The sequence below is a fragment of the Oncorhynchus clarkii genome, chromosome 9 (genome assembly GCF_045791955.1).
Source record: "Oncorhynchus clarkii lewisi isolate Uvic-CL-2024 chromosome 9, UVic_Ocla_1.0, whole genome shotgun sequence".
Taxonomy (NCBI): domain Eukaryota; kingdom Metazoa; phylum Chordata; class Actinopteri; order Salmoniformes; family Salmonidae; genus Oncorhynchus; species Oncorhynchus clarkii.
Genome location: NC_092155.1, coordinates 9,121,058 through 9,144,627, shown reverse-complemented (window position 1 = coordinate 9,144,627; position 23,570 = coordinate 9,121,058). Strand labels below are relative to the sequence as shown.

Here is a 23,570-nt window from a genome sequence, read left to right as displayed (position 1 = left end):
TCTGAAACTTAAAAAGTTGGAAAAATTATGAGCAGTCACGTCTCTGAATGTCTGTTAATAATGTCCCATTGCCTTGTCAAATATAAATTATGAGTAGTCATGTCTCTGAATGTCTGTTAATAATGTCTCATTGCCTTGTCAAATATAAATTATGAGTAGTCATGTCTCTGAATGTCTGTTAATAATGTCTCATTGCCTTGTCAAATATAAATGATGCTCTGAATTATTGTTATTTGGGTTATTTATTTAAACCCAAAACAATTGGGGGGGGGGGGGGGGGGGGGGGGGTTCAACTGGTGTTCTATTTATTTTTTCATTGTACTCACAGGAATGTCCCTGTGTTGATGTGGAATATTGTTCTGATTATTGCAATAAAAAAAATACATTATAATAATACAACAAAAATAATAATAAATAAATCGCCACGTTTCTGCTGGACATTGTCTACACTTCCTACCATTCATAAAATTCCCAGCACGTGGTGTCGAAAAAAAAAAGCACGGTCAAATATGGTCATGTCCGCCGCGCGCCCATTGATCAACTTCCTCCTGTTACTTTGCAACCATGCCATTTAAAATAAACTGAAACTGAAAGCACAAGACCCTAGCCCCCCTTCCCTCTCTTTCCCTCCTTAAGGTTCTGCCCTATTGTACAAACAGGTGGGCGGTTTCTACAAACATTATAAGAGTGAAAGGACGTTCCAGCTTCTGCAATACAAGCGTAAAGAGACGTCTGCAGGTAAACTGACAGCCAATATCCTGCACATTTATCCAAGGAGGTGCTGTTGGGTTTTACAACAAGTTGAGAAGATCATAGGAATACCGTAGTCCCCATATCCAGTCTTGAAAAGGAAATGCATACATCTTTGCCCGTGGCCGTTTAGAAACGTTCCCTTTATTTGCTTCTGCGGTTAACGGTGCGCCATATGGGACCTTTACTAACAGATATGCCGCTGGTGGCATCCTTCGTCGACTCGCGATCAGAAGGCAGCGGCACGTCTTTCTCCGGTGAGGACTGCCCAAGCCCATCTGAATCGGTAAGTTACACTGTTTATTGAGATATTAATAGCGAGTCACTGCATAATTAATCACTTATAGTCTAGTATAAGTATTAAGATAATGAAATGATGATCAAATTGTTTGTGATGCTGGTGTAATACTTTCTCAGTTCTGCATCTGTAGTAGACTATAAAACAGCAACCAGTGTTCCTATATGATGTGCAGGGTTTTGTTCCAGCCCAGCAGTAAAACATTTGCAGCACATCTTGTAGCTCTCCATGACCAAAAGGGGTTATAACCTGGTCGTACAGCTGGTCAGATCACTAGTTATAGATCACCTGAGTGTACAGGTGATCAGATCACTAGTTATAGATCACCTGAGTGTACAGGTGGTCAGATCACTAGTTATAGATAATTTGGGCATACAGGTGATCAGATCACTAGTTATAGATCACCTGAGTGTACAGGTGGTCATATCACTAGTTATAGATCCCCTGAGTGTACAGGTGGTCAGATCACTAGTTATAGATCACCTGAGTGTACAGGTGGTCAGATCACTAGTTATAGATAATTTGGGCATACAGGTGATCAGATCACTAGTTATAGGTCACCTGAGTGTACACATGGTCAGATCACTAGTTATAGATCACCTGCGTGTACAGGTGGTCAGATCACTAGTTATAGATCACCTGAGTGTACAGGTGGTCAGATCACTAGTTATAGATCACCTGAGTGTACAGGTGGTCAGATCACTATTTATAGATCACCTAAGTGTACAGGCGGTCAGATCACTAGTTATAGATAATTTGGGCATACAGGTGGTCAGATCACTAGTTATAGATCACCTGAGTGTACAGGTGGTCAGATCACTAGTTATAGATCACCTGAGTGTACAGGTGGTCAGATCACTAGTTATAGATCACCTGAGTGTACAGGTGGTCAGATCACTAGTTATAGATAATTTGGGCACACAGGTGATCAGATCACTAGTTATAGATCACCTGAGTGTACAGGTGGTCAGATCACTAGTTATAGATCACCTGAGTGTACAGGTGGTCAGATTAGGGGATAAAGATCACTGTTTTATTTTTATTAAGGTGTATTACAACCTGTATGTTACTGAGTTGATCACACATTTTATTTCCAGGAGAGAGGAGGACAGAAAGGAGTGCGTGTGGACCGGAGAGGTAAAAGAAGAGTGAAGAACAGAGACGCTGCCAGGAAGAGCAGGAAAAAACAGACGGAGAGAGCAGACATTCTCCACCAGGTCAGTCTGGCTCCTTTATCTTTAACCCAGATTTCTCTCCTCTTCTTTATCCTCTCTTTATCTCATGTTCTTTGTTCTCTCTAACTCTCTTTTCCTTTCTCTTTTTCTTTCTCTCTCACTTCTTAACTTGTCTTGTATATTTTCAGTTTCTCTCTTTCATCCTCAACTCTCTCTCTCGCTCTCATTTCTATTTAAATGTAAGGTCTTTATTGGCATGGGAAACATATGTTTACATTGTCAAAGCAAGTGAAATAGAAAATAAACAAAAGTTAAATAAAAAATGAACAGTAAACATTACACTTTCAAAAGTTCCAAAAGAATTGAAGACATTTCAATTGTCATATTATGTATATCTCTTTATCTCTCTCTCTCTCTCTCTCTCTCTCTCTCTCTCTCTCTCTCTCTTTATCTCTCTCTCTCTCTCTCTTTATCTCTCTCTCTTTATATCTCTCTCTCTCTCTCTTTATCTCTCTCTCTCTCTTTATCTCTCTCTCGGTCTCTCTTTACCTGTTTCTCTCTCTTTATCTCTCTTTATCTCTCTTTATCTCTCTTTATCTCTCTATCTCTCTTTATCTCTCTTTATCTCTCTTCATCTATCTTTATCTCTCTCTCTCTCTCTCTCTGTCTCTCTCTCTCTCTCTTTCTCTGTCTCTCTCTCTCTTTCTCTGTCTCTCTCTCTCTGTCTCTTTATCTCTCGCGGCCTCTGTCTCTCTCTCTCTTTCTCTGTCTCTCTCTCTCTGTCTCTTTATCTCCCGCGGCCTCTGTCTCTCTCTCTCTTTCTCTGTCTCTCTCTAACTCTCTCCCCCTACCTCCCACATTCCCATTGTTCACTTCCTCCTGTGCGTACTCTCATGCATGTGGTTTATAGTAAGGCTGGTTACTCACAGAGAGGGCCAGGGATCGATAACTATGGTGTGTGTGTGATGCAATCTGCCTGTGCAGTCAGAGCATTTCTGGGAAACCCTTGCTCTAAAGAGAAACCCTCCCTGCCTCTCTCCTCCCCTCTCACCCCTCCCTGCCTCTCTCCTCCCCTCTCACCCCTCCCCGCCTCTCTCCTCCCCCTCTCACCCCTTCCCTGCCTCTCTCCTCCCCCTCTCACCCCTCCCTGCCTCTCTCCTCTCCCTCTCACCCCTCCCTGCCTCTCTCCTCCCCCTCTCACCCCTCCCTGCCTCTCTCCTCCCCCTCTCACCCTCCCTGCCTCTCTCCTCCCCCTCTCACCTCTCCCTGCCTCTCTCCTACCTTCTCACCCCTCCCTGCCTCTCTCCTCCCTCCCTCATTCCCTCTCTCCCTTCCTCAGAGTACACTACATAGGGAATAGGGTGGCAACTTTATTTATGACACTCACACCACCACCAGCTAACTACTGAAACTACACACTACTGTTTTACCAGGTAGCGGTGTAGCTAACTACTGGAACTATACACTACTGTTTTACCATGTAGCGGTGTAGCTAACTACTGGAGCTACACACTACTGTTTTACCATGTAGCGGTGTAGCTAACTACTGGAACTACACACTACTGTTTTACCAGGTAGCGGTGTAGCTAACTACTGGAGCTACACACTACTGTTTTACCAGGTAGCGGTGTAGCTAACTACTGGAACTACACACTACTGTTTTACCAGGTAGCGGTGTAGCTAACTACTGGAGCTACACACTACTGTTTTACCAGGTAGCGGTGTAGCTAACTACTGGAACTACACACTACTGTTTTACCAGGTAGCGGTGTAGCTAACTACTGGAACTACACACTACTGTTTTACCAGGTAGCGGTGTAGCTAACTACTGGAACTACACACCACCAACATGTAGCTTTCCTTCTTCCAGTGTGAAAGTAGCTTGGTAGCTTGGTAGCTTGGTGAACTGTATTTTCAGAGTGGCTTCCCCAACACCGCAAGTCAGACACACACATTTTTATAGGGCCGTTTAGTTCAGAAACTCTGCAGGCTATCCCTAACCTCTGTCCTAGAATCAGAGCCAACTTTCACTTTCTCTCTCTTCAAACCACAATTACCTCTGTCTAAGAACGGAATGTTCCACCAGTGGAATGGAGTGAGCTCCAAAGGTCCTGGGGCAGTGACCATTTTTTTAAAAATTATTATTGTTTTGTCTCTGTACTCCAGTACTTTTGATTTTAAATTATACAATTACTACGAGGTTAAAGTGCAGACTGTCATCTTTAATTTTAGGGTATTTTCATATCAGGTGAACAGTTTAGAAATTACACCACTTTTTGTACATAGTCCCCCCCCCCCCATTTCATGGGACCAAAAGTGTTGGGACAAATTCACTTGTGTATTGATGTAGTCAAAAGTTCAGTATTTGGTCCCATATTCCTAGCACGTATTGACGACATCAAGCTTGTGACTCTACAAATTTGTTGGATGCATTTGCTGTTTGTTTTGGTTGTGTTTCAGATTATTTTGTGCCCAATAGAAATGAAATGGTAAATAATGTATTGTGTCATTTTAGAGTCACTTTTATTGTAAATAAGAATATAATGTTTCTAAACACGTCTACATTAATGTGAATGCTAAAATGATTACGGATAATCCTCAATGAATCGTGAATAATTATGAGTGAGAAAGTTACAGACGCACAAATATCATACCTGCAAATATCATACATGCTAACCTCTCACCATTACAATAACAGTTAGCATTTTGGGGGGGGGGTGTATGATATTTGTGTCTAACTTTGTCACTCATAATTATTCATTATTTACCATTCATTTGTCTCAATACTTTTGGTCCCTAAAAAGGGGGGGACTACGTACAAAGAAGTTAATTAATTTCTAAACGGTTCACACGATAAGGATGAAAACACCCTCAAATTAAAGATGACAGTCTGCACCTTAACCTCGTAGTCACTGTCTGATTTAAAATCCAACGTTCTGGAGTACAGAGCCAAAACAACAACAACAAAAATGTCACTTTTGTAGCTCACTGTAGGTTTGTGTGTGTGTGTTTGCATATTAGTATTTCTAATAATAGCAATGCTAACCAACATATCTCTCTCTCTCTTTCTCTCTCTCTCTAGGATCTACAGACCTTGGAAAGTTCTAACTCAGCTCTAGAGAAGGAGATTGCTGGTCTGAGAAGAGAGTTCCGGCTCTACACAGCCACCCTGGAGCAACATGAATCTGCCTGCACCCTCCGGCCCTCCTCTATACCCGCCAATATCCCCTGCTGCCAGATCCTGTCCCCCTCCGCGTCATCTATTGCCCCTGTGACTACCCCTATACCCGCTGTGTCCCCTCAAACTACCCCGGCACCCGCTGTGTCCCCTCAAACTACCCCGGCACCCGCTGTGTCCCCTCAAACCACCCCGGGCTCTCTTCTTGCCCCAGTACCTGGAGGGCAGAGGACTAGTTTATCTGCCCCTGCCTCTTCACCACTCCCCACTCTCGTCACTGTTCCTTCAACTGCCCATGTGACTAACCCCTACCCTTTGCTTTCCACTCTATACTCCCCAATATCTAATATTGCCTCTCTGATTGCCCCAAACAATATTTGTGCCTTTCCAATTACCCCAAAAACGAATATTTCCCCTCTAACTACCTCGATAAATAATCTTGCCCATTCAACTACCCCAATAACTAATCTTGCCCCTCCAACTATCCCTGCTCCTACTCTGTCACCCATCTCCTACCCTCTGACCATGTACCCTCTGAACTTGTCTACCCCAGCCATTGAACCCCCAATAGAATTGTCCCTCTCCGACATCCTGGACAGTCCTGATTGGCTCTGCGACCCTGCATCACCCACCTGGGGCGAGTTCTAATGGACCAATCACACTGTTTGGCGAATGGTTGAAAGCAGTCGGTGGTTCCTCGGCCCTATTGCCTCTGACCACAGAACATCAGTACTGATTTTCTGGCAATTTTCTGACGAATCTCCACGTTGAATCTCCACTGTCCGTCGACAGACGGTGACAGGTGATCTACAGTCAACGTCTGTGATGATGTGTCTTTCACGGAGTAAGATTCCTGGCACCCTGTGAAAGACTCATTTAGGTTTCTGTAGAAAAGAACAGAAAGACACTTAAAATGTATGGACTCTGGTGTTTGTTGGTACATGTATATACCAAGCACATGTAATGGTTGTTCACATCTTGTGAGGAATTCTGTAGCTGTTATGTTGATTTACGGTTTGTGTTTTTGAATAACCGGCCCTGTTCATTGGTCATAACAGACTATTGGCCCTGTTCATTGGTCATAACTGACTATTGGAACCGATCATTGATCATAACAGACTATTGGCCCTGATCATTGGTCATAACAGACTATTGGCCCTGTTCATTGGTCATAACTGACTATTGGCCCTGTTCATTGGTCATAACAGACTATTGGCCCTGTTCATTGGTCATAACAGACTATTGTCCATGTTCATTGGTCATAACTGACTATTGGCCCTGTTCATTGGTCATAACAGACTATTGGCCCTGTTCATTGGTCATAACAGACTATTGGCCCTGATCATTGGTCATAACAGACTATTGGCCTTGTTCATTGGTCATAACTGACTATTGGCCCTGTTCATTGGTCATAACAGACTATTGTCCATGTTCATTGGTCATAACTGACTATTGGCCCTGTTCATTGGTCATAACAGACTATTGGCCCTGTTCATTGGTCATAACAGACTATTGGCCCTGATCATTGGTCATAACAGACTATTGGCCTTGTTCATTGGTCATAACTGACTATTGGCCCTGTTCATTGGTCATAACAGACTATTGGCCCTGTTCATTGGTCATAACTGACTATTGGAACCGATCATTGATCATAACAGACTATTGGCCCTGATCATTGGTCATAACAGACTATTGGCCCTGTTCATTGGTCATAACAGACTATTGTCCATGTTCATTGGTCATAACTGACTATTGGCCCTGTTCATTGGTCATAACAGACTATTGGCCCTGTTCATTGGTCATAACAGACTATTGGCCCTGATCATTGGTCATAACAGACTATTGGCCTTGTTCATTGGTCATAACTGACTATTGGCCCTGATCATTGGTCATAACAGACTATTGGCCTTGTTCATTGGTCATAACAGACTATTGGCCCTGATCATTGGTCATAACAGACTATTGGCCCTGATCAACTTCTTTGAGAGTAGAATAATTGATTGATTGATTGTAATAATATGTTTAACTCTTCATTAGAACCTCACATATTGAGTTAATTTATTTGTGTATAAAATCAACAATTCAATGGACTTTCAAACCTTTTAAGTGTGATTTTAATTCATTGTAAAAAGCTGCAAATGTATTGAACAGGCTATAGACAAAAGGAATAGCATATGACTACTATATTTGGAAAACCACATCTCGTACAGTATAAACTACGTCTATATTCAAAATATCCCAGATGTAGGTTTAAACACAGGATATACAGGTTTCTGCCAAAATAAGGGAAACTCCAACATAAAGTGTCTTAATGAGACGTTGGGCCGCCGCCAGAACAGATGCAACTTGGGTAGTGCCTTCAGAAAGTATTCAGACCCCCTTGACCTTCTCCACATTTTGTTACGTTACAGCTTTATTCTTAAATTGTATTTTTTCCTCATCAATCTACACACAATACCGCATAATGACATCACAATACCCCATAATGACATCACAATACCCCATAATGACATCACAATACCCCATAACGACAAAGCAAAAAGAGGTTTTTAGAAATGTTTGCAAATGTATTACAAATTTTTTTTTTTTTTAAATGAAATATCACATTTACATAGGCATTCAGAGCCTTTACTCAGTACTTTGTTGAAGCACCTTTGGCAGCGATTACAGACTCAAGTCTTCTTTGGTATGACGCTACAGGCTTGGCACACCTGTATTTAAGGAGTTTCTCCCATTCTTCTCAGCAGATCCTCTCAAGCTCTGTCAGTTTGGATGGGGGGTGTTGCTGCACAGCTATTTTCAGAAAATTAACACGTGAAAAGATTACTGGGAATGAACGTGGACATCTTCAATATGTACCCATTGTTTTTTATATATACAGTTAAAGCAGGAGGTTTACATACACTTAAGTTGGAGTCATTAAAACTTGTTTTTAAAGGCAAGAAGGGCCTTCTATGCCATCAAAAGGAACATACAATTTGACTTACCAATTAGGATCTGGCTAAAATTACACCGCTCACCAACCAAGAATTCACAAAATGGGACAAACACCAAATTGAGACTCTGCATGCAAAATTCTGCAAAAATATCCCCCGTGTACAATGTGAAACACCAAATAATGCATGCAGAGCAGAATTAGGCCGATACCCACTAATTATCAAAATCCAGAAAAGAGCAGTTAAATTCTATAACCACCTAAAAGGAAGCGATTCCCAAACCTTCCATAACAAAGCCATCACCTACAGAGAGATGAACCTGGAGAAGAGTCACCTAAGCAAGCTGGTCCTGGGGCTCTATTCACAAACACACCCTACAGAGCCCCAGGACAGCAGCACAATTAGACCCAACCAAACCATGAGAAAACAAAAAGATAATTACTTTGACACATTAGAAAGAATTAACAAAAAAACAGCAATAGAATGCTATTTGGCCCTAAACAGAGAGTATCCAGTGGCAGAATACCTGACCACTGTGACTGACCCAAACTTAAGGAAAGCTTTGACTATGTACAGACTCAGTGAGCATAGCCTTGCAATTGAGAGAAGACCGGCTATGAATGAGGTGGAAACTGCCACAAGAAAAGGGCAACCAGTGAAGCAGAATCACCATACAACCCATATTTATGTTTATTTATTTTCCCTTTTGTACTTTAACTATTTGCGCATAGTTACAACACTGTATATAGACATAATATAACATTTGAAATGTCTTTTATTATTTTGGAACTTTTTGAGTGTAATGTTAACTGTTAATTTTGTACTGTTTATTTGACTTTTTGTTTATTACTTATTTCACTTGCTTTGGCAATGTAAACATGTGGTTTCCATGCCAATAAAGCCCCTTGAATTGAAATGAATTGAGAGACAGAGAGAGGAAACATTACCACACCACTGGGGAGACACCGAGCACTGGTAATCAACGGTAACGGCTACTAACCGGGTTGATACAGATGATTCCTTCACAAACAAAGCGCGTGTGGACACCAGGCACGAGAGCGTGAGCGAGGCTAGAATCAATAGCCGAAGGTGTTTACCTCGTCTGCGAGACACGGTAGACGCGCGCAGAGGCGAGGGAAGGAAGGGAGGAAAAGGCGGTGAGAAGGAGGGAAAACAGACAGCGGTGAACAATCGGTGGGTGTATCTTAGCTAGAGGAACAGAAGGAGCGCAGGTCGGATAAAAGGATAAACGCTGCTCTTTTATTTATTTATTAAAAAAAAAAAACATTTTAAAGATGGGGGAGTGAAAGAGCGTGTGCGCCCGTCGTGTCATAACGCATCCACCGACTAGCCCAAGACAAGCGCGCCACCGTCCGTCCATGGCGTAAAAACAGCGGGTAAGTCTACATAAATATAACTGAAATAATTAAATAATTCGCTGTGGCGAGAAGAGCGTCATCCGCAGTGTGTCTCTCTCTCCTTGCACCACCTAAGTGCAGCTGAGACAGAAGAGAGACGAGGATACAGCAGGGAGGGGAGAGAGAGAAACCGCTTCCCTTACCGAATCAAGGAGAGGAGACGCGACTTGCAGACAGAAAATAACGGGAATATACCTAACGTATCTGTGACCAACCGGCACTGCGAAGGTTTTGGAGGTGTTTTTAACGGTGAGCAGGGATTCGGTGTTGCAGCGGCCTACCTGAAGAACCGCACATGTCGGCACGTTCGAGCACCCCATCTCCATCCCCGCCCTGCGCGGAGCCCTGTTCGGTCTGAAACGGCAGGGCCAGGCGGGTTACCGAATATCGGAACCGTTCACGGAACCGGGGAACAGTGATGCGTTATCGAAGCGGAATCAGATCGACGATTTTATGATATGAGTCTGGTATGACCTAATCAATTAATGATTTATTATTCATTGATGTGGACGGACCAATCAAACGACTGATTTTATGGATTCATGTTGTTGACGTTTTCTTGAATGGAATAATTCCAATAACCGGTGCTCTGGTAGTTCTGCTTTATCGGTGTGATGTGCTTTATGTAAGGATCCATAGGCTATAGGCTAGGCTATATCCATGACAGAAATATATAAATAAATACCAAATTTAGGCCGATGACAGGCTGATGACGCCAATACGGCAAAGCAACCCTCACAGTTGTAACCTAAATAATCCACGTGCTTCTTCCTGGCGGTCAGTAGATACATGGATCATTTCCGTTAGATCAATGCGCTTGTCTTTGTGTAAAAATATGTTTCGTTATTTCAAAAACGACTGGAGCAACGTTTTTTTCCTCCCTCGGCTGTATTGAGACGGTATAGGCAGCAGGCAGGCAGTCACAAGGTGCGAAACGAATTGAACTTCAAGCAACAGCAGAACACACACACACACACACACAGCCTATTTATTTTACCCTCCTGTCCTCTAATCTTCCATCCATCCATCTCTGGACTGCAGCACTCCGTCTCTATCCCTCCCTCCTTCCTCCCTCCTTCATCTAATTCCTCACTATGTTTTATTCCCAGATTATCCATTTTGATTTAAGAAAATAATTACGTATTGGATCTATAAGAGGTTTTAAAAAACAGTTTTTCGCCTCCATCCTGTACACCTCTCCTTCACTATCATATCATCGGTGCATCTGGTCACACACACACACACATTTGACACACACACCGGGCCGCTCGCTAACACGGCACGGCAACGATGGAGACGACTAAACTGCCCCCGACCAGCCCTTCCTCCCCGACCACCGGGTTCTCGGTCCCATCAGCGGAGAAGGTGGATGGGTTTCCCCGGCGGTCGATGCGCAGAGCCCGGCAGAGGCGCTCCCACTCCTCGTCCCAGTTCCGCTACCAGAGCTCCCAGGTCGAGCTGACGCCGCTGCCGCTACTCAAAGGTGGGTTGTATAGTCAGTCATACCTCCTCGTCAAGGTCTATTCTGTTTAGGCCTGTTGTAGGAGGCTACTATTTTAAGTCATATACCTCCGCGTCAATGTATTTGATAAAGAGTCTTGTCTTATTCTATGTACACTCTAAGAGAAAAAGGTGCTATCTACAACCTAACAGGTCTCATCAGCTGTCCCCATAGGAGAACCCTTTGAAAAAAAAACATTTTGGTTCCAGGTAGTACCCTTTTTGTATTCCACGTAGAACCCTTTCCACACAGGGCTCTACATGGAACCCAAATGGGTTCTTCCTGGAACCAAAAATGGGTCTCCTATGGGGACAGCCAAAGAACCCTTTTGAAACCATTTATTCTAAGAGTGTACTCTCCAACCCTGTTCCTGGAGAGATATCTTCCTGTAGGTTTTAACTCCAACTCTGTTCCTGGAGAGATATCTTCCTGTAGGTTTTAACTCCAACCCTGTTCCTGGAGAGATATCTTCCTGTAGGTTTTTATTTATTTATTTGATTTATTTCACCTTTATTTAACCAGGTAGTCTAGTTGGGAACAAGTTCTAATTTGCAACTGTGACCTGGCCAAGATAAAGCAAAGCAATGTGAACAGACAGCAACACAGAGTTACACATGGAATAAACAAAACATACAGTCAATAACACAGAGATACACATGGAATAAACAAAACATACAGTCAATAACACAGAGATACACATGGAATAAACAAAACATACAGTCAATAACACAGAGATACACATGGAATAAACAAAACATACAGTCAATAACACAGAGATACACATGGAATAAACAAAACATACAGTCAATAATACTGTAGAACAAAAGAAAACAAAAAGTATATATACAGTGTGTGCAAATGAGGTAAGATAAGGGAGTTAAGGCAATAAATAGACCGTGGAGGTGAAGTAATTACAATATAGCAATTAAAACACTGGAATGGTAGATCGGCAGAAGATGAATGTGCAGGTAGAGATACTGGGGTGCAAAGGTTTTAACTCCAACCCTGTTCCTGGAGAGATACCTTCCTGTAGGTTTTAACTCCAACCCTGTTCCTGGAGAGATATCTTCCTGTAGGTTTTAACTCCAACCCTGTTCCTGGAGAGATACCTTCCTGTAGGTTTTAACTCCAACCCTGTTCCTGGAGAGATACCTTCCTGTAGGTTTTAACTCCAACCCTGTTCCATGGAGTGATACCTTCCTGTAGGTTTAAACTCCAACCCTGTTCCTGGAAAGAGACCCTCCTGTAGGTTTGAACTCCAACCCTGTTCCTGGAGAGATACCTTCCTGTAGGTTTAAACTCCAACCCTGTTCCATGGAGTGATACCTTCCTGTAGGTTTGAACTCCAACCCTGTTCCTGGAAAGAGACCCTCCTGTAGGTTTGAACTCCAACCCTGTTCCTGGAAAGAGACCCTTCGCCCAACACCAGTTGTAATTAGCCTGATGCAGCTTATCAACCAGTTAACTATTAGAATCATGTGGGCTAGAATACGGTTGGAGCTACTAGTTGTAGTTGTAGTTCTAGGTGTAGTTGTAGTTCTAGGTGTAGTTGTAGTTGTGGTTGTAGTTCTAGTTGTGGTTGTAGTTCTAGTTCTAGTTCTAGTTGTGGTTGTAGTTCTAGTTGTAGTTCTAGTTGTGGTTGTAGTTCTAGTTGTAGTTCCAGGTGTAGTTCTAGTTCTAGGTGTAGTTCTATATGTAGTTGTAGTTCTAGGTGTAGTTGTAGTTGTGGTTGTAGTTGTAGTTGTGGTTGTAGTTCTAGTTGTAGTTCTAGTTGTGGTTGTAGTTCTAGTTGTAGTTCCAGGTGTAGTTCTAGTTCTAGGTGGAGTTCTAGATGTAGTTGTAGTTGTAGTTCTAGGTGTTGTTGTAGGTGTAGGTGTAGTTCTAGTTGTAGTTCTAGTTGTAGTTGTAGTTACAGGTGTAGTTCTAGTCCTAGGTGTAGTTCTAGATGCAGTTGTAGTTCTAGGTGTAGTTGTAGTTCTAGGTGTTGTTGTAGTTGTAGTTGTGGTTGTAGTGCTAGTTGTAGTTGTAGTTGTAGTTCTAGTTGTGGTTGTAGTTATAGTTGTAGTTCTAGTCCTAGGTGTAGTTCTAGATGTAGTTGTAGTTGTAGTTCTAAATGTAGTTGTAGTTCTAGGTGTTGTTGTAGGTGTAGTTCTAGTTCTAGTTGTAGTTGTAGTTCTCCTATTAAGCACGATAGAATAATAACATACAACTATCATTATTATAAGAATCTGGATTTATTTAGAGTGTAAAACATCCCTGTAGGTAAAACCCAGAGAGGAGTGCTGATCTAGGATGAGTTTTGTCTTTGAGATAATAATGAATAAAGGGAACCTGGTCTCAGATCAGGTCTCCTAAACTGAGACGTTTTGTGATGACAGGCTCCGTATTATAATAACAATACCATTGGATTTAGAATAATACAATACTAGAAACATTCGTCCTCTAGAGCTCCACGTCTCCCTCAGACTGCCTGTTAGCCTTGCGCTCCTGCCCAGCTTTGATGTCCTCCCCTGGGGCTACAGCATCAGCCTCCCTCTCTGGTCATGGGTCTCCATGCTTTAGCTAACATGCTAACGATGCTAAGGTCACATTTTCACCCACAGGCTAGATTCTCTCCTCTCCTCTCCTCTCCTCTCCTCTCCTCTCCTCTCCTCTCCTCTCCTCTCCTCTCCTCTCCTCTCCTCTCCTCTCTCCTACTCTCCCATCTCTTCCTCTCTCCTCTTCTCTCTCCTTATCTCCTCCCCTCTCCTCATCTCCTCTCCCCTCTCCTCCTCTCATAGTTTTATGATGTACTATTTGATCTGTATTTAACCAGGAAGTTGAGACAAACATATTGTCTATCTAGAGGGCAGCTACAAAAAGGCACCCTACCCTGGCACCCTATTCCCTATGTAGGACACTACTTTTGACCAGAGCCCTATGGACCCTAATCGAAAGTAGTGCACTACATAGGGAATATGGTTCCCCTGTAATGTAGAACCTTACAACATTATCCACACATATTCCTTTTGCTGAATCAAATTTCACTCTGAATCAATTCTAATTCGAATCATTCTGATTATCAGAATAATTTTGAATCTACTCAAATCTGAATCTGTTCTAATCAAACTGAATACAGCAAACAATGAAAGTACAATTTGAGAAGTGAAATGCAAACACAGTTTATGGGCATAGACCACCCGGTAGAATCTAGAGGCATAAGGCAGTCTACCTACTTGAGGGGTGTGTGTGAGTGTAGTGTGTGAGTGTGTGTGAGTGTAGTGTGTGTGTGTGAGTGTAGTGTGTGTGTAGTGTGTGTGTAGTGTAGTGTGTGTGTGTGAGTGTGTGTGTGTGTGTGTGAGTGTAGTGTGTGAGTGTAGTATGTGAGTGTAGTGTGTGTGTAGTAGCCTTGCTCCCTAAGATAGAAAAGAGAGTTTGTCCTGTGAGAGAAAGAGAGAGAGGGAGAGATAGTTAAAGAGAGAGAAATGGAGGTTGAGAAAGAAAGGGAGAGAGAGACAGAGAGAGACAGAGAGAGAGACAGACAGAGAGAGAGAGCTGTGGGGGAGTAGGGGACCTTAAAATCAGTAACAACTGAGGCATCAATGATGTCCTGAAAAACATCATAACCACAGAGATAGGATGTGTGGGTCTGTCTGTGTGCTCACGTGTGTGGGTGTGTGTGTGAGACACTCTTGAAATAGCCCTTTGCCGTGATCTTATGTGGTCAATTACATCTCACAATAGAAGCTTATTTATCTTTTATAGCCTAGAACTCCTCAATAGACATCTATGATCTATTATCTCAGTTTAAACTACAACCCCTCAATAGACATCTATGATCTATTATCTCAGTTTAAACTAGAACCCCTCAATAGTGTGTGTGTGTCTGTGTGTATTAGTGTAATATGTGTGTGTGTGTCTGTATGTAAGGGAGCGGCCAGCTGGAGAGGTATAGAGTTACATAAGATGCAGAATCCTCTCCTGATCAATATGGGGGGTGGGGGGAGGACAGAGAGAGAGAGAGGGAGAGAAAGAGATAGAGGAAGAGGGGGAAAGAGGAGGGAGAGAGAGAGGGAGAGACGTGTAGGGAGAGAAAGGTAGAGAGAGGTGATGAGAGCAAAGAAGAGGGAAGAAAATTAAGAAGGGAGAGAATCTACATTTACAGGTGTAGGAATGGAGAGAGGGAAGGGAGATGAGAGGAGAGGAAGAGTGGAAAGGAAGAGAGGAGAGAGAGAGAAAGAGGAGAGAGAGAGAGGAAAAAGAGGAGAGAGGAAGAGAGTGGAGAGAGGAAGAGAGTGGAGAGAGAAGAGAGGAGAGGAGAGAGAGAGGAGAGGAGAGAGGAAGGGAGAGGAAGAGAGAGGAGAGAGGAAGAGAGTGGAGAAGAGAGGAGAGGAGAAAGAGAGGAGAAGAGAGAGGAGAGGAGAGGGGGGAGGAAGAGAGAGGAGAGAGGAGAGAGGAAGAGAGAGGAGAGAGGAGAGAGAAGAGAGGAGAGAGAAGAGAGGAGAGGAGAGGAGAGGAGAGGGGAGAGAGAAGAGAGGAGAGGAGAGAGAAGAGGGGAGAGGAGAGAGGTGAGGAGAGGAGAGGAGAGAGGAAGGGAGAGGAAGAGAGAGGAAGAGAGAGGAGAGAGAAGAGAGGAGAGGAGAGAGAGAGGAGAGGAGAGAGAAGAGAGGAGAGGAGAGAGAGGAGAGAGGAAGAGAGAGGAGAGAGAAGAGAGGATAGGAGAGAGAAGAGAGGAGAGAGAGGAGAGAGGAAGAGAGAGGAGAGAGAAGAGAGGAGAGAGAAGAGAGGAGAGGAGAGAGGAAGGGAGAGGAAGACAGAGGAGAGAGGAAGAGAGAGGAGAGAGAAGAGAGGAGAGGAGAGAGGAAGAGAGAGGAGAGAGAAGAGAGAAGAGGAGAGAGGAAGAGAGAGGAGAGGAGAGAGAGAGGAGAGAGAGAGGAGAGGAGAGAGAGGAGAGGAGAGAGAGGAGAGAGGAAGAGAGAGGAGAGGAGAGAGAGAGAGGCGAGAGGAGAGGAGAGGAGAGAGGAAGAGAGAGGAGAGAGAGAGGAGAGGAGAGGAGAGAGGAAGAGAGAGGAGAGGAGAGAGGAAGAGAGAGGAGAGGAGAGAGGAAGAGAGAGGAGAGGAGAGAGGAAGAGAGAGGAGAGGAGAGAGAGAGGAGAGAGGAGAGAGAGGAGAGGAGAGAGAGAGGAGAGGAGAGAGGAAGAGAAAGGAGCGAGAGAGGAGAGAGAGAGGAGAGAGAGGAGAGAGCGCAGTACAGTGACATTGTTGTGTGAGCAATGGAAAAAAAATAAACATGTTACTGATTCATTCTATATCTTGTCTATCTCCCTTTTCCTCTCTCTCTCTCTCTCGCTGTCTCTCTCTGTCTCTCTGTCTGTCTCTCTGTCTCTCTCTCTCTCCTCTGTCTCTCTCTCTCTCTCTCTCTCTCTCTCTCTCTCTCTCTCTCTCTCTCTCTCTCTCTCTCTCTCTCTCTCTCTCTCTCTCTCTCTCTCTCTCTCTCTCTCGCTGTCTCTCTCTGTCTCTCTGTCTGTCTCTCTGTCTCTCTCTCTCTCTCCCTCTCTCTCCTCTCTCTCTCTCTCTCTCTCTCTCTCTCTCTCTCTCTCTGTCTCTCTCTCTCTGTCTCTCTCTCTCTCTCTCTCCTCTCTCTCTCTCTCTCTCTCTCTGTCTCTCTCTCTGCCTCTCTCTCGCTGTCTCTCTCTGTCTCTCTCTCTCTCTGTCTCTGTCTCTCTCTCGCTCTCTCTCTCTCTCTCTCTCTCTCTCTCTCTCTCTTCCCTCTCTCACTGCATCACAACGTGGGTGAGGTTAGACAGGAAGAGACAGAGAGAGAGAGAGAGAGAGAGACAGAGAGAGAGAGAGACAGAGAGAGAGGAGGAGGAGGGCAGCAGCTAAAATATAGCGTCTAATCGTCACACAACCCACACACACACACACACACACACACACACACACACACACACACACACACACACACACACACACACACACACACACACACACACACACACACACACACACACACACACACACACACACACAGAGCCAAAACATAATACGTGTTATTTAAAGACGAGAGCAGTAGTTGCTCATCTCATTTAGAAAGCTACAGAGAGAAGGAGAGAGGGGGAGGGAGGGAGGTTAGGGAAGAGAGGTACCCAGAGGGATGGAGGGAGAGGGGGGAAAGAGAGCGAGAGACAGAGGAGCAACAGAGATTATGTCATCCTTTAACCCTATATACACCTCTCTCTCTCTCTCCTCTCTCTCACCTATCTCTGTCCTCTCTCTCCTCTCTCTCTCCCTCTCTCTCTGGAGGGGTGAGAGGGAAGGAGGGAAGGAGGGGTGAGAGGGATGGAGAGGTGAGGAGGGGTGAGAGGGAAGGAGAGGTGAGTAGGGGTGAAAGGGATGAGAGGGATGAGAAGAGGGTTGGAGAGGTGCAGAGGGAGAAATATGTACTGAACTTTTAACATAGACTTTGGACATTTAGCTCTCACAAAGGAGTATTACCTTGCTGTGATTACCTTGCTATGACTACCGTGTTGTAATTACCTTGATGTGATTACCTTGGTGTGATTACCTTGGTGTGATTACCTTGTTGTGATTACCTTGGTGTGATTACCTTGGTGTGATTACCTTGCTGTGATTACCTTGATGTGATTACCTTGCTATGACTACCGTGTTGTAATTACATTGGTGTGATTACCTTGGTGTGATTACCTTGCTGTGATTACCTTGATGTGATTACCTTGCTGTGATTACCTTGATGTGATTACCTTGATGTGATTACCTTGCTGTGATTACCTTGCTGTGATTACCTTGATGTGATTACCTTGATGTGATTACCTTGGTGTGATTACCTTGCTGTGATTACCTTGCTGTGATTACCTTGGTGTCATCAAGAAGTGCAGCCTGTTGGTTGAAACTGTTTTGACTGTTTAACCTCTCCATCTCTACATCCCTCTCTCCTTCTGTCTCTCCTTCCGTCTCTCCTTCCGTCTCTCCTTCCGTCTCTCCATCCGTCTCTCCATCCGTCTCTCCATCCCTCTCTCCTTCCGTCTCTCCATCCGTCTCTCCATCCCTCTCTCCTTCCGTCTCTCCTTCCGTCTCTCCATCCCTCTCTCCTTCCGTCTCTCCATCCGTCTCTCCATCCCTCTCTCCATCCGTCTCTCCATCCCTCTCTCCTTCCGTCTCTCCATCCGTCTCTCCATCCGTCTCTCCATCCCTCTCTCCTTCCGTCTCTCCTTCCGTCTCTCCATCCATCCCTCTCTCCTTCCGTCTCTCCATCCGTCTCTCCATCCCTCTCTCCTTCCGTCTCTCCATCCGTCTCTCCATCCGTCTCTCCATCCCTCTCTCCTTCCGTCTCTCCATCCCTCTCTCCATCCGTCTCTCCGTCCCTCCTCCAGATGCCCCAGTGGCAGAGCTCCATAACCTGTTCTGTAAGAAGCTGCAGCAGTGCTGTGTCCTCTTTGACTTCCTGGACTGTGTGGCCGACCTCAAGGGGAAGGAGATCAAACGAGCTGCGCTCAACGAGCTGGTGGAGTCTGTTGCAACCAGCAGAGGAGTTCTGATAGAGCCACTCTACCCAGAGGCTATTAAGATGGTGAGAGAGGAGAGGGGGGAGGGAGGGAGGGGAAAGAGAGGGAGGGAGAAGAGAGAGGAGAGGAGGAGAGAGAGAGGGAGGGGGAGATAGGAAGAGAGAGGAGAGGAGGGGTGAGAGAGGAGAGGAGGAGAGAGAGAGGGAGGGGAGATGGGAAGAGAGAGGAGAGGGGGAGATGAGGAGGGAAGGAGGGAGTGAACGGAGAGAGGGAGAGAGAGGAGAATAGAGGAGAGGACGAGGGAGGGAGAGAGGGGAGAGTGAGGGTGAGAGGAGAGAGATGGAGGGATGAGAGGAGGGTGGGAGAGATGGAGGGAGACCGGTCTATTAGCACACTATATTGTGAAGACGGTGCCATTTGGGACACAGCTGGATTAACATTAAATTATAAAAGAGCCAGAGTGGAGGAGAGAGAGAAAGCAGAGCGGTAGAGAGGAAATGAGAGAGAGGTAGAGGGGAAATGAGAGAGAGAGATAGCAGAGAGGTAGAGAGAGGAAATGAGAGAGGGAGGGATAGCAGAGAGGTAGAGAGAGGGAGGGATAGCAGAGAGGTAGAGAGAGGGAGAGATAGCAGAGAGGTAGAGAAAGGGAGAGATAGCAGAGAGGTAGAGAGAGGGAGGGATAGCAGAGAGGTAGAGAGAGGGAGAGATAGCAGAGAGGTAGAGAGAGGGAGGGATAGCAGAGAGGTAGAGAGAGGAAATGAGAGAGAGAGATAGCAGAGAGGTAGAGAGGAAATGAGAGAGGGAGAGATAGCAGAGAGGTAGAGAGAGGGAGGGATAGCAGAGAGGTAGAGAGAGGAAATGAGAGAGGAAGGGATTGCGGAGAGATAGAGAGAAACGGTTGGATACAAATGAGAGGAGGGATGTATCTTGGACAGAGTGAAGGTAGGATGGATGGAGAGATGGGTGAAAGAGAGAAACTAGAGGGAGGAAGAGGGAGGAGAGGAAGAGGGAGGAGAGGAAGAGGGAGGAGAGGAAGAGTAGAAAGCTGACAGAGGATCTTTTCTATTCTCTTATTCTTCCCCCACTTTCCCTTCCTCCTACCTGCCCCTTCCTCCTGCCTGCCCCTTCCTCCTACCTGCCCCTTCCTCCTACCTGCCCCTTCCTCCTGCCTGCCCCTTCCTCCTACCTGCCCCTTCCTCCTACATGCCCCTTCCTCCTACCTGCCCCTTCCTCCTACCTGCCAATTCCTCCTACCTGCCCCTTCCTCCTGCCTGCCCCTTCCTCCTACCTGCCCCTTCCTCCTACATGCCCCTTCCTCCTACATGCCCCTTCCTCCTACATGCCCCTTTCTCCTACCTGACCCTTCCTCCTACCTGCCCCTTCCTCCTGCCTGCCCCTTCCTCCTACATGCCCCTTCCTCCTACCTGCCCCTTCCTCCTACATGCCCCTTCCTCCTACCTGCCCCTTCCTCCTACCTGCCCCTTCCTCCTACATGCCCCTTCCTCCTACCTGCCCCTTCCTCCTACATGCCCCTTCCTCCTACCTGCCCCTTCCTCCTACATGCCCCTTCCTCCTACATGCCCCTCCCTCCCTCCCTTCCTCCTCCTACATGCCCCTTCCTCCTACCTGCCCCTTCCTCCTACATGCCCCTTCCTCCTACCTGCCCCTTCCTCCTACATGCCCCTTTCTCCTACATGCCCCGTCCTCCTACCTGCCCCTTCCTCCTACCTGCCCCTTCCTCCTCCTCGTTGTCTCGTCTCCTCTGCTACCCTCCCTCCCTCCCTCCCTCCCTCCCTCCCTCCCTCAGATCTCAGTGAATATCTTCAGGACGTTACCTCCCAGTGAGAACCCAGAGTTTGACCCGGAGGAGGATGAACCCACTCTAGAGGCCTCCTGGCCACACCTACAGGTACACATGCACACAAACACACACAGCACCATTTTTCAAAGTAGCCAGTAATCTTATTGTTTTTAGCAACAAAAGTGAAGCGGGCCGTCAGAGACCTAACCTGTTTGTATCTGCATTACAATTTCATCTCTACCTCTGTCTTGTGTGTGTGTGTTCTCAGCTGGTGTACGAGTTCTTTCTGCGTTTCCTGGAGAGCCCAGACTTTCAGCCCTCCATGGCCAAACGCTACGTCGACCAGAAGTTTGTTCTACAGGTACAAAACTGCTTCTTACATAATGTCCGTCTCTTACAATATATCTACTATATCTACAATATATCTACTATATCTACAATATATCTACAATATATCTACTATATCTACAATATATCTACAATATGTCTACAATATATCTACTATATCTACAATATATCTACAATATATCTACTATATCTACAATATATCTACTATATCTACAATATATCTACTATATCTACAATATATCTACTATATCTACAATATATCTACTATATCTACAATATATCTACTATATCTACAATATATCTACTATCTCTACAATATATCTACAATATCTACTATATCTACAATATATCTACTATATCTACAATATATCTACTATATCTACAATATATCTACTATATCTACAATATATCTACTATATCTACAATATATCTACTATATCTACAATATATCTACTATATCTACAATATATCTACAATATATCTACTATATCTACAATATATCTACTATATCTACAATATATCTACTATATCTACAATATATCTACTATATCTACAATATATCTACTATATCTACAATATATCTACTATATCTACAATATATCTACTATATCTACAATATATCTACTATATATCTACTATATCTACAATATATCTACTATATCTACAATATATCTACAATATATCTACAATATATCTACTATATCTACAATATATCTACTATATCTACAATATATCTACAATATATCTACAATATATCTACTATATCTACAATATATCTACTATATCTACAATATATCTACTATATCTACAATATATCTACTATATATCTACTATATCTACAATATATCTACTATATCTACAATATATCTACAATATATCTACTATATATCTACTATATCTACAATATATCTACTATATCTACAATATATCTACAATATATCTACAATATATCTACAATATATCTACTATATCTACAATATATCTACTATATCTACAATATATCTACTATATCTACAATATATCTACTAAATCTACAATATATCTACTATATCTACAATATATCTACTATATCTACAATATATCTACTATATCTACAATATATCTACTATATATCTACTATATCTACAATATATCTACTATATCTACAATATATCTACAATATATCTACAATATATCTACTATATCTACAATATATCTACTATATATCTACTATATCTACAATATATCTACTATATCTACAATATATCTACAATATATCTACAATATATCTACTATATCTACAATATATCTACTATATATCTACTATATCTACAATATATCTACTATATCTACAATATATCTACTATATCTACAATATATCTACAATATATCTACTATATCTACAATATATCTACAATATGTCTACAATATATCTACTATATCTACAATATATCTACTATATCTACAATATATCTACTATATCTACAATATATCTACTATATCTACAATATATCTACAATATGTCTACAATATATCTACTATATCTACAATATATCTACAATATGTCTACAATATATCTACTATATCTACAATATATCTACTATATCTACAATATATCTACTATATCTACAATATATCTACTATATCTACAATATATCTACTATATCTACAATATATCTACTATATCTACAATATATCTACAATATATCTACTATATCTACAATATATCTACTATATATCTACTATATCTACTATATCTACAATATATCTACAATATATCTACTATATCTACAATATATCTACTATATCTACAATATATCTACTATATCAACAATATATCTACTATATCTACAATATATCTACTATATATCTACTATATATCTACTATATCTACAATATGTCTACAATACATCTACTATATCTACAATATATCTACAATATCTACAATATATCTACTATATCTACTATATATCTACTATATCTACAATATATCTACTATATCTACAATATATCTACTATATCTACAATATATCTACTATATCTACAATATATCTACTATATCTACAATATATCTACTATATATCTACTATATCTACTATATCTACAATATATCTACAATATATCTACTATATCTACAATATATCTACTATATCTACAATATATCTACTATATCTACTATATATCTACTATATATCTACTATATCTACAATATATCTACTATATATCTACTATATCTACAATATATCTACTATATCTACAATATATCTACTATATCTACAATATATCTACAATATATCTACTATATCTACAATATATCTACTATATATCTACTATATCTACAATATATCTACTATATCTACAATATATCTACTATATATCTACTATATCTACAATATATCTACTATATCTACAATATCTACAATATCTACAATATATCTACTATATATCTACTATATCTACAATATATCTACTATATATCTACTATATCTACAATATCTACAATATATCTACTATATCTACAATATATCTACTATATCTACAATATATCTACTATATCTACAATATATCTACTATATCTACAATATATCTACTATATCTACAATATATCTACAATATATCTACTATATCTACAATATATCTACAATATATCTACTATATCTACAATATCTACTATATCTACA

At 42.5% G+C, this 23,570-nt stretch overlaps 2 protein-coding genes across 2 annotated transcripts in view; both read left to right on the top strand.

Moving 5' to 3' along the window:
* Window positions 1-535: 535 nt before the first annotated feature.
* Window positions 536-7,978, top strand: LOC139415845 (basic leucine zipper ATF-like transcription factor 2). Its single transcript, XM_071163976.1, has 3 exons — window positions 536-1,036; window positions 2,146-2,265; window positions 5,306-7,978. Exons 1-3 carry the CDS (start codon window positions 926-928, stop codon window positions 6,047-6,049), a joined length of 975 nt encoding a protein of 324 aa, XP_071020077.1. The 5' UTR covers window positions 536-925; the 3' UTR covers window positions 6,050-7,978.
* A 2,632-nt stretch (window positions 7,979-10,610) lies between these two features.
* The window catches only part of LOC139415829 (protein phosphatase 2, regulatory subunit B', beta), a 39,950-nt gene continuing 26,990 nt past the window's right edge, over window positions 10,611-23,570 (top strand). Inside the window, exons 1-4 of the mRNA XM_071163960.1 lie at window positions 10,611-11,238; window positions 18,630-18,826; window positions 20,569-20,670; window positions 20,831-20,923. Coding sequence (XP_071020061.1) covers window positions 11,046-11,238; window positions 18,630-18,826; window positions 20,569-20,670; window positions 20,831-20,923 — 585 coding nt within the window. The 5' untranslated portion in view covers window positions 10,611-11,045. The remainder of the gene's footprint in view (window positions 11,239-18,629; window positions 18,827-20,568; window positions 20,671-20,830; window positions 20,924-23,570) is intronic.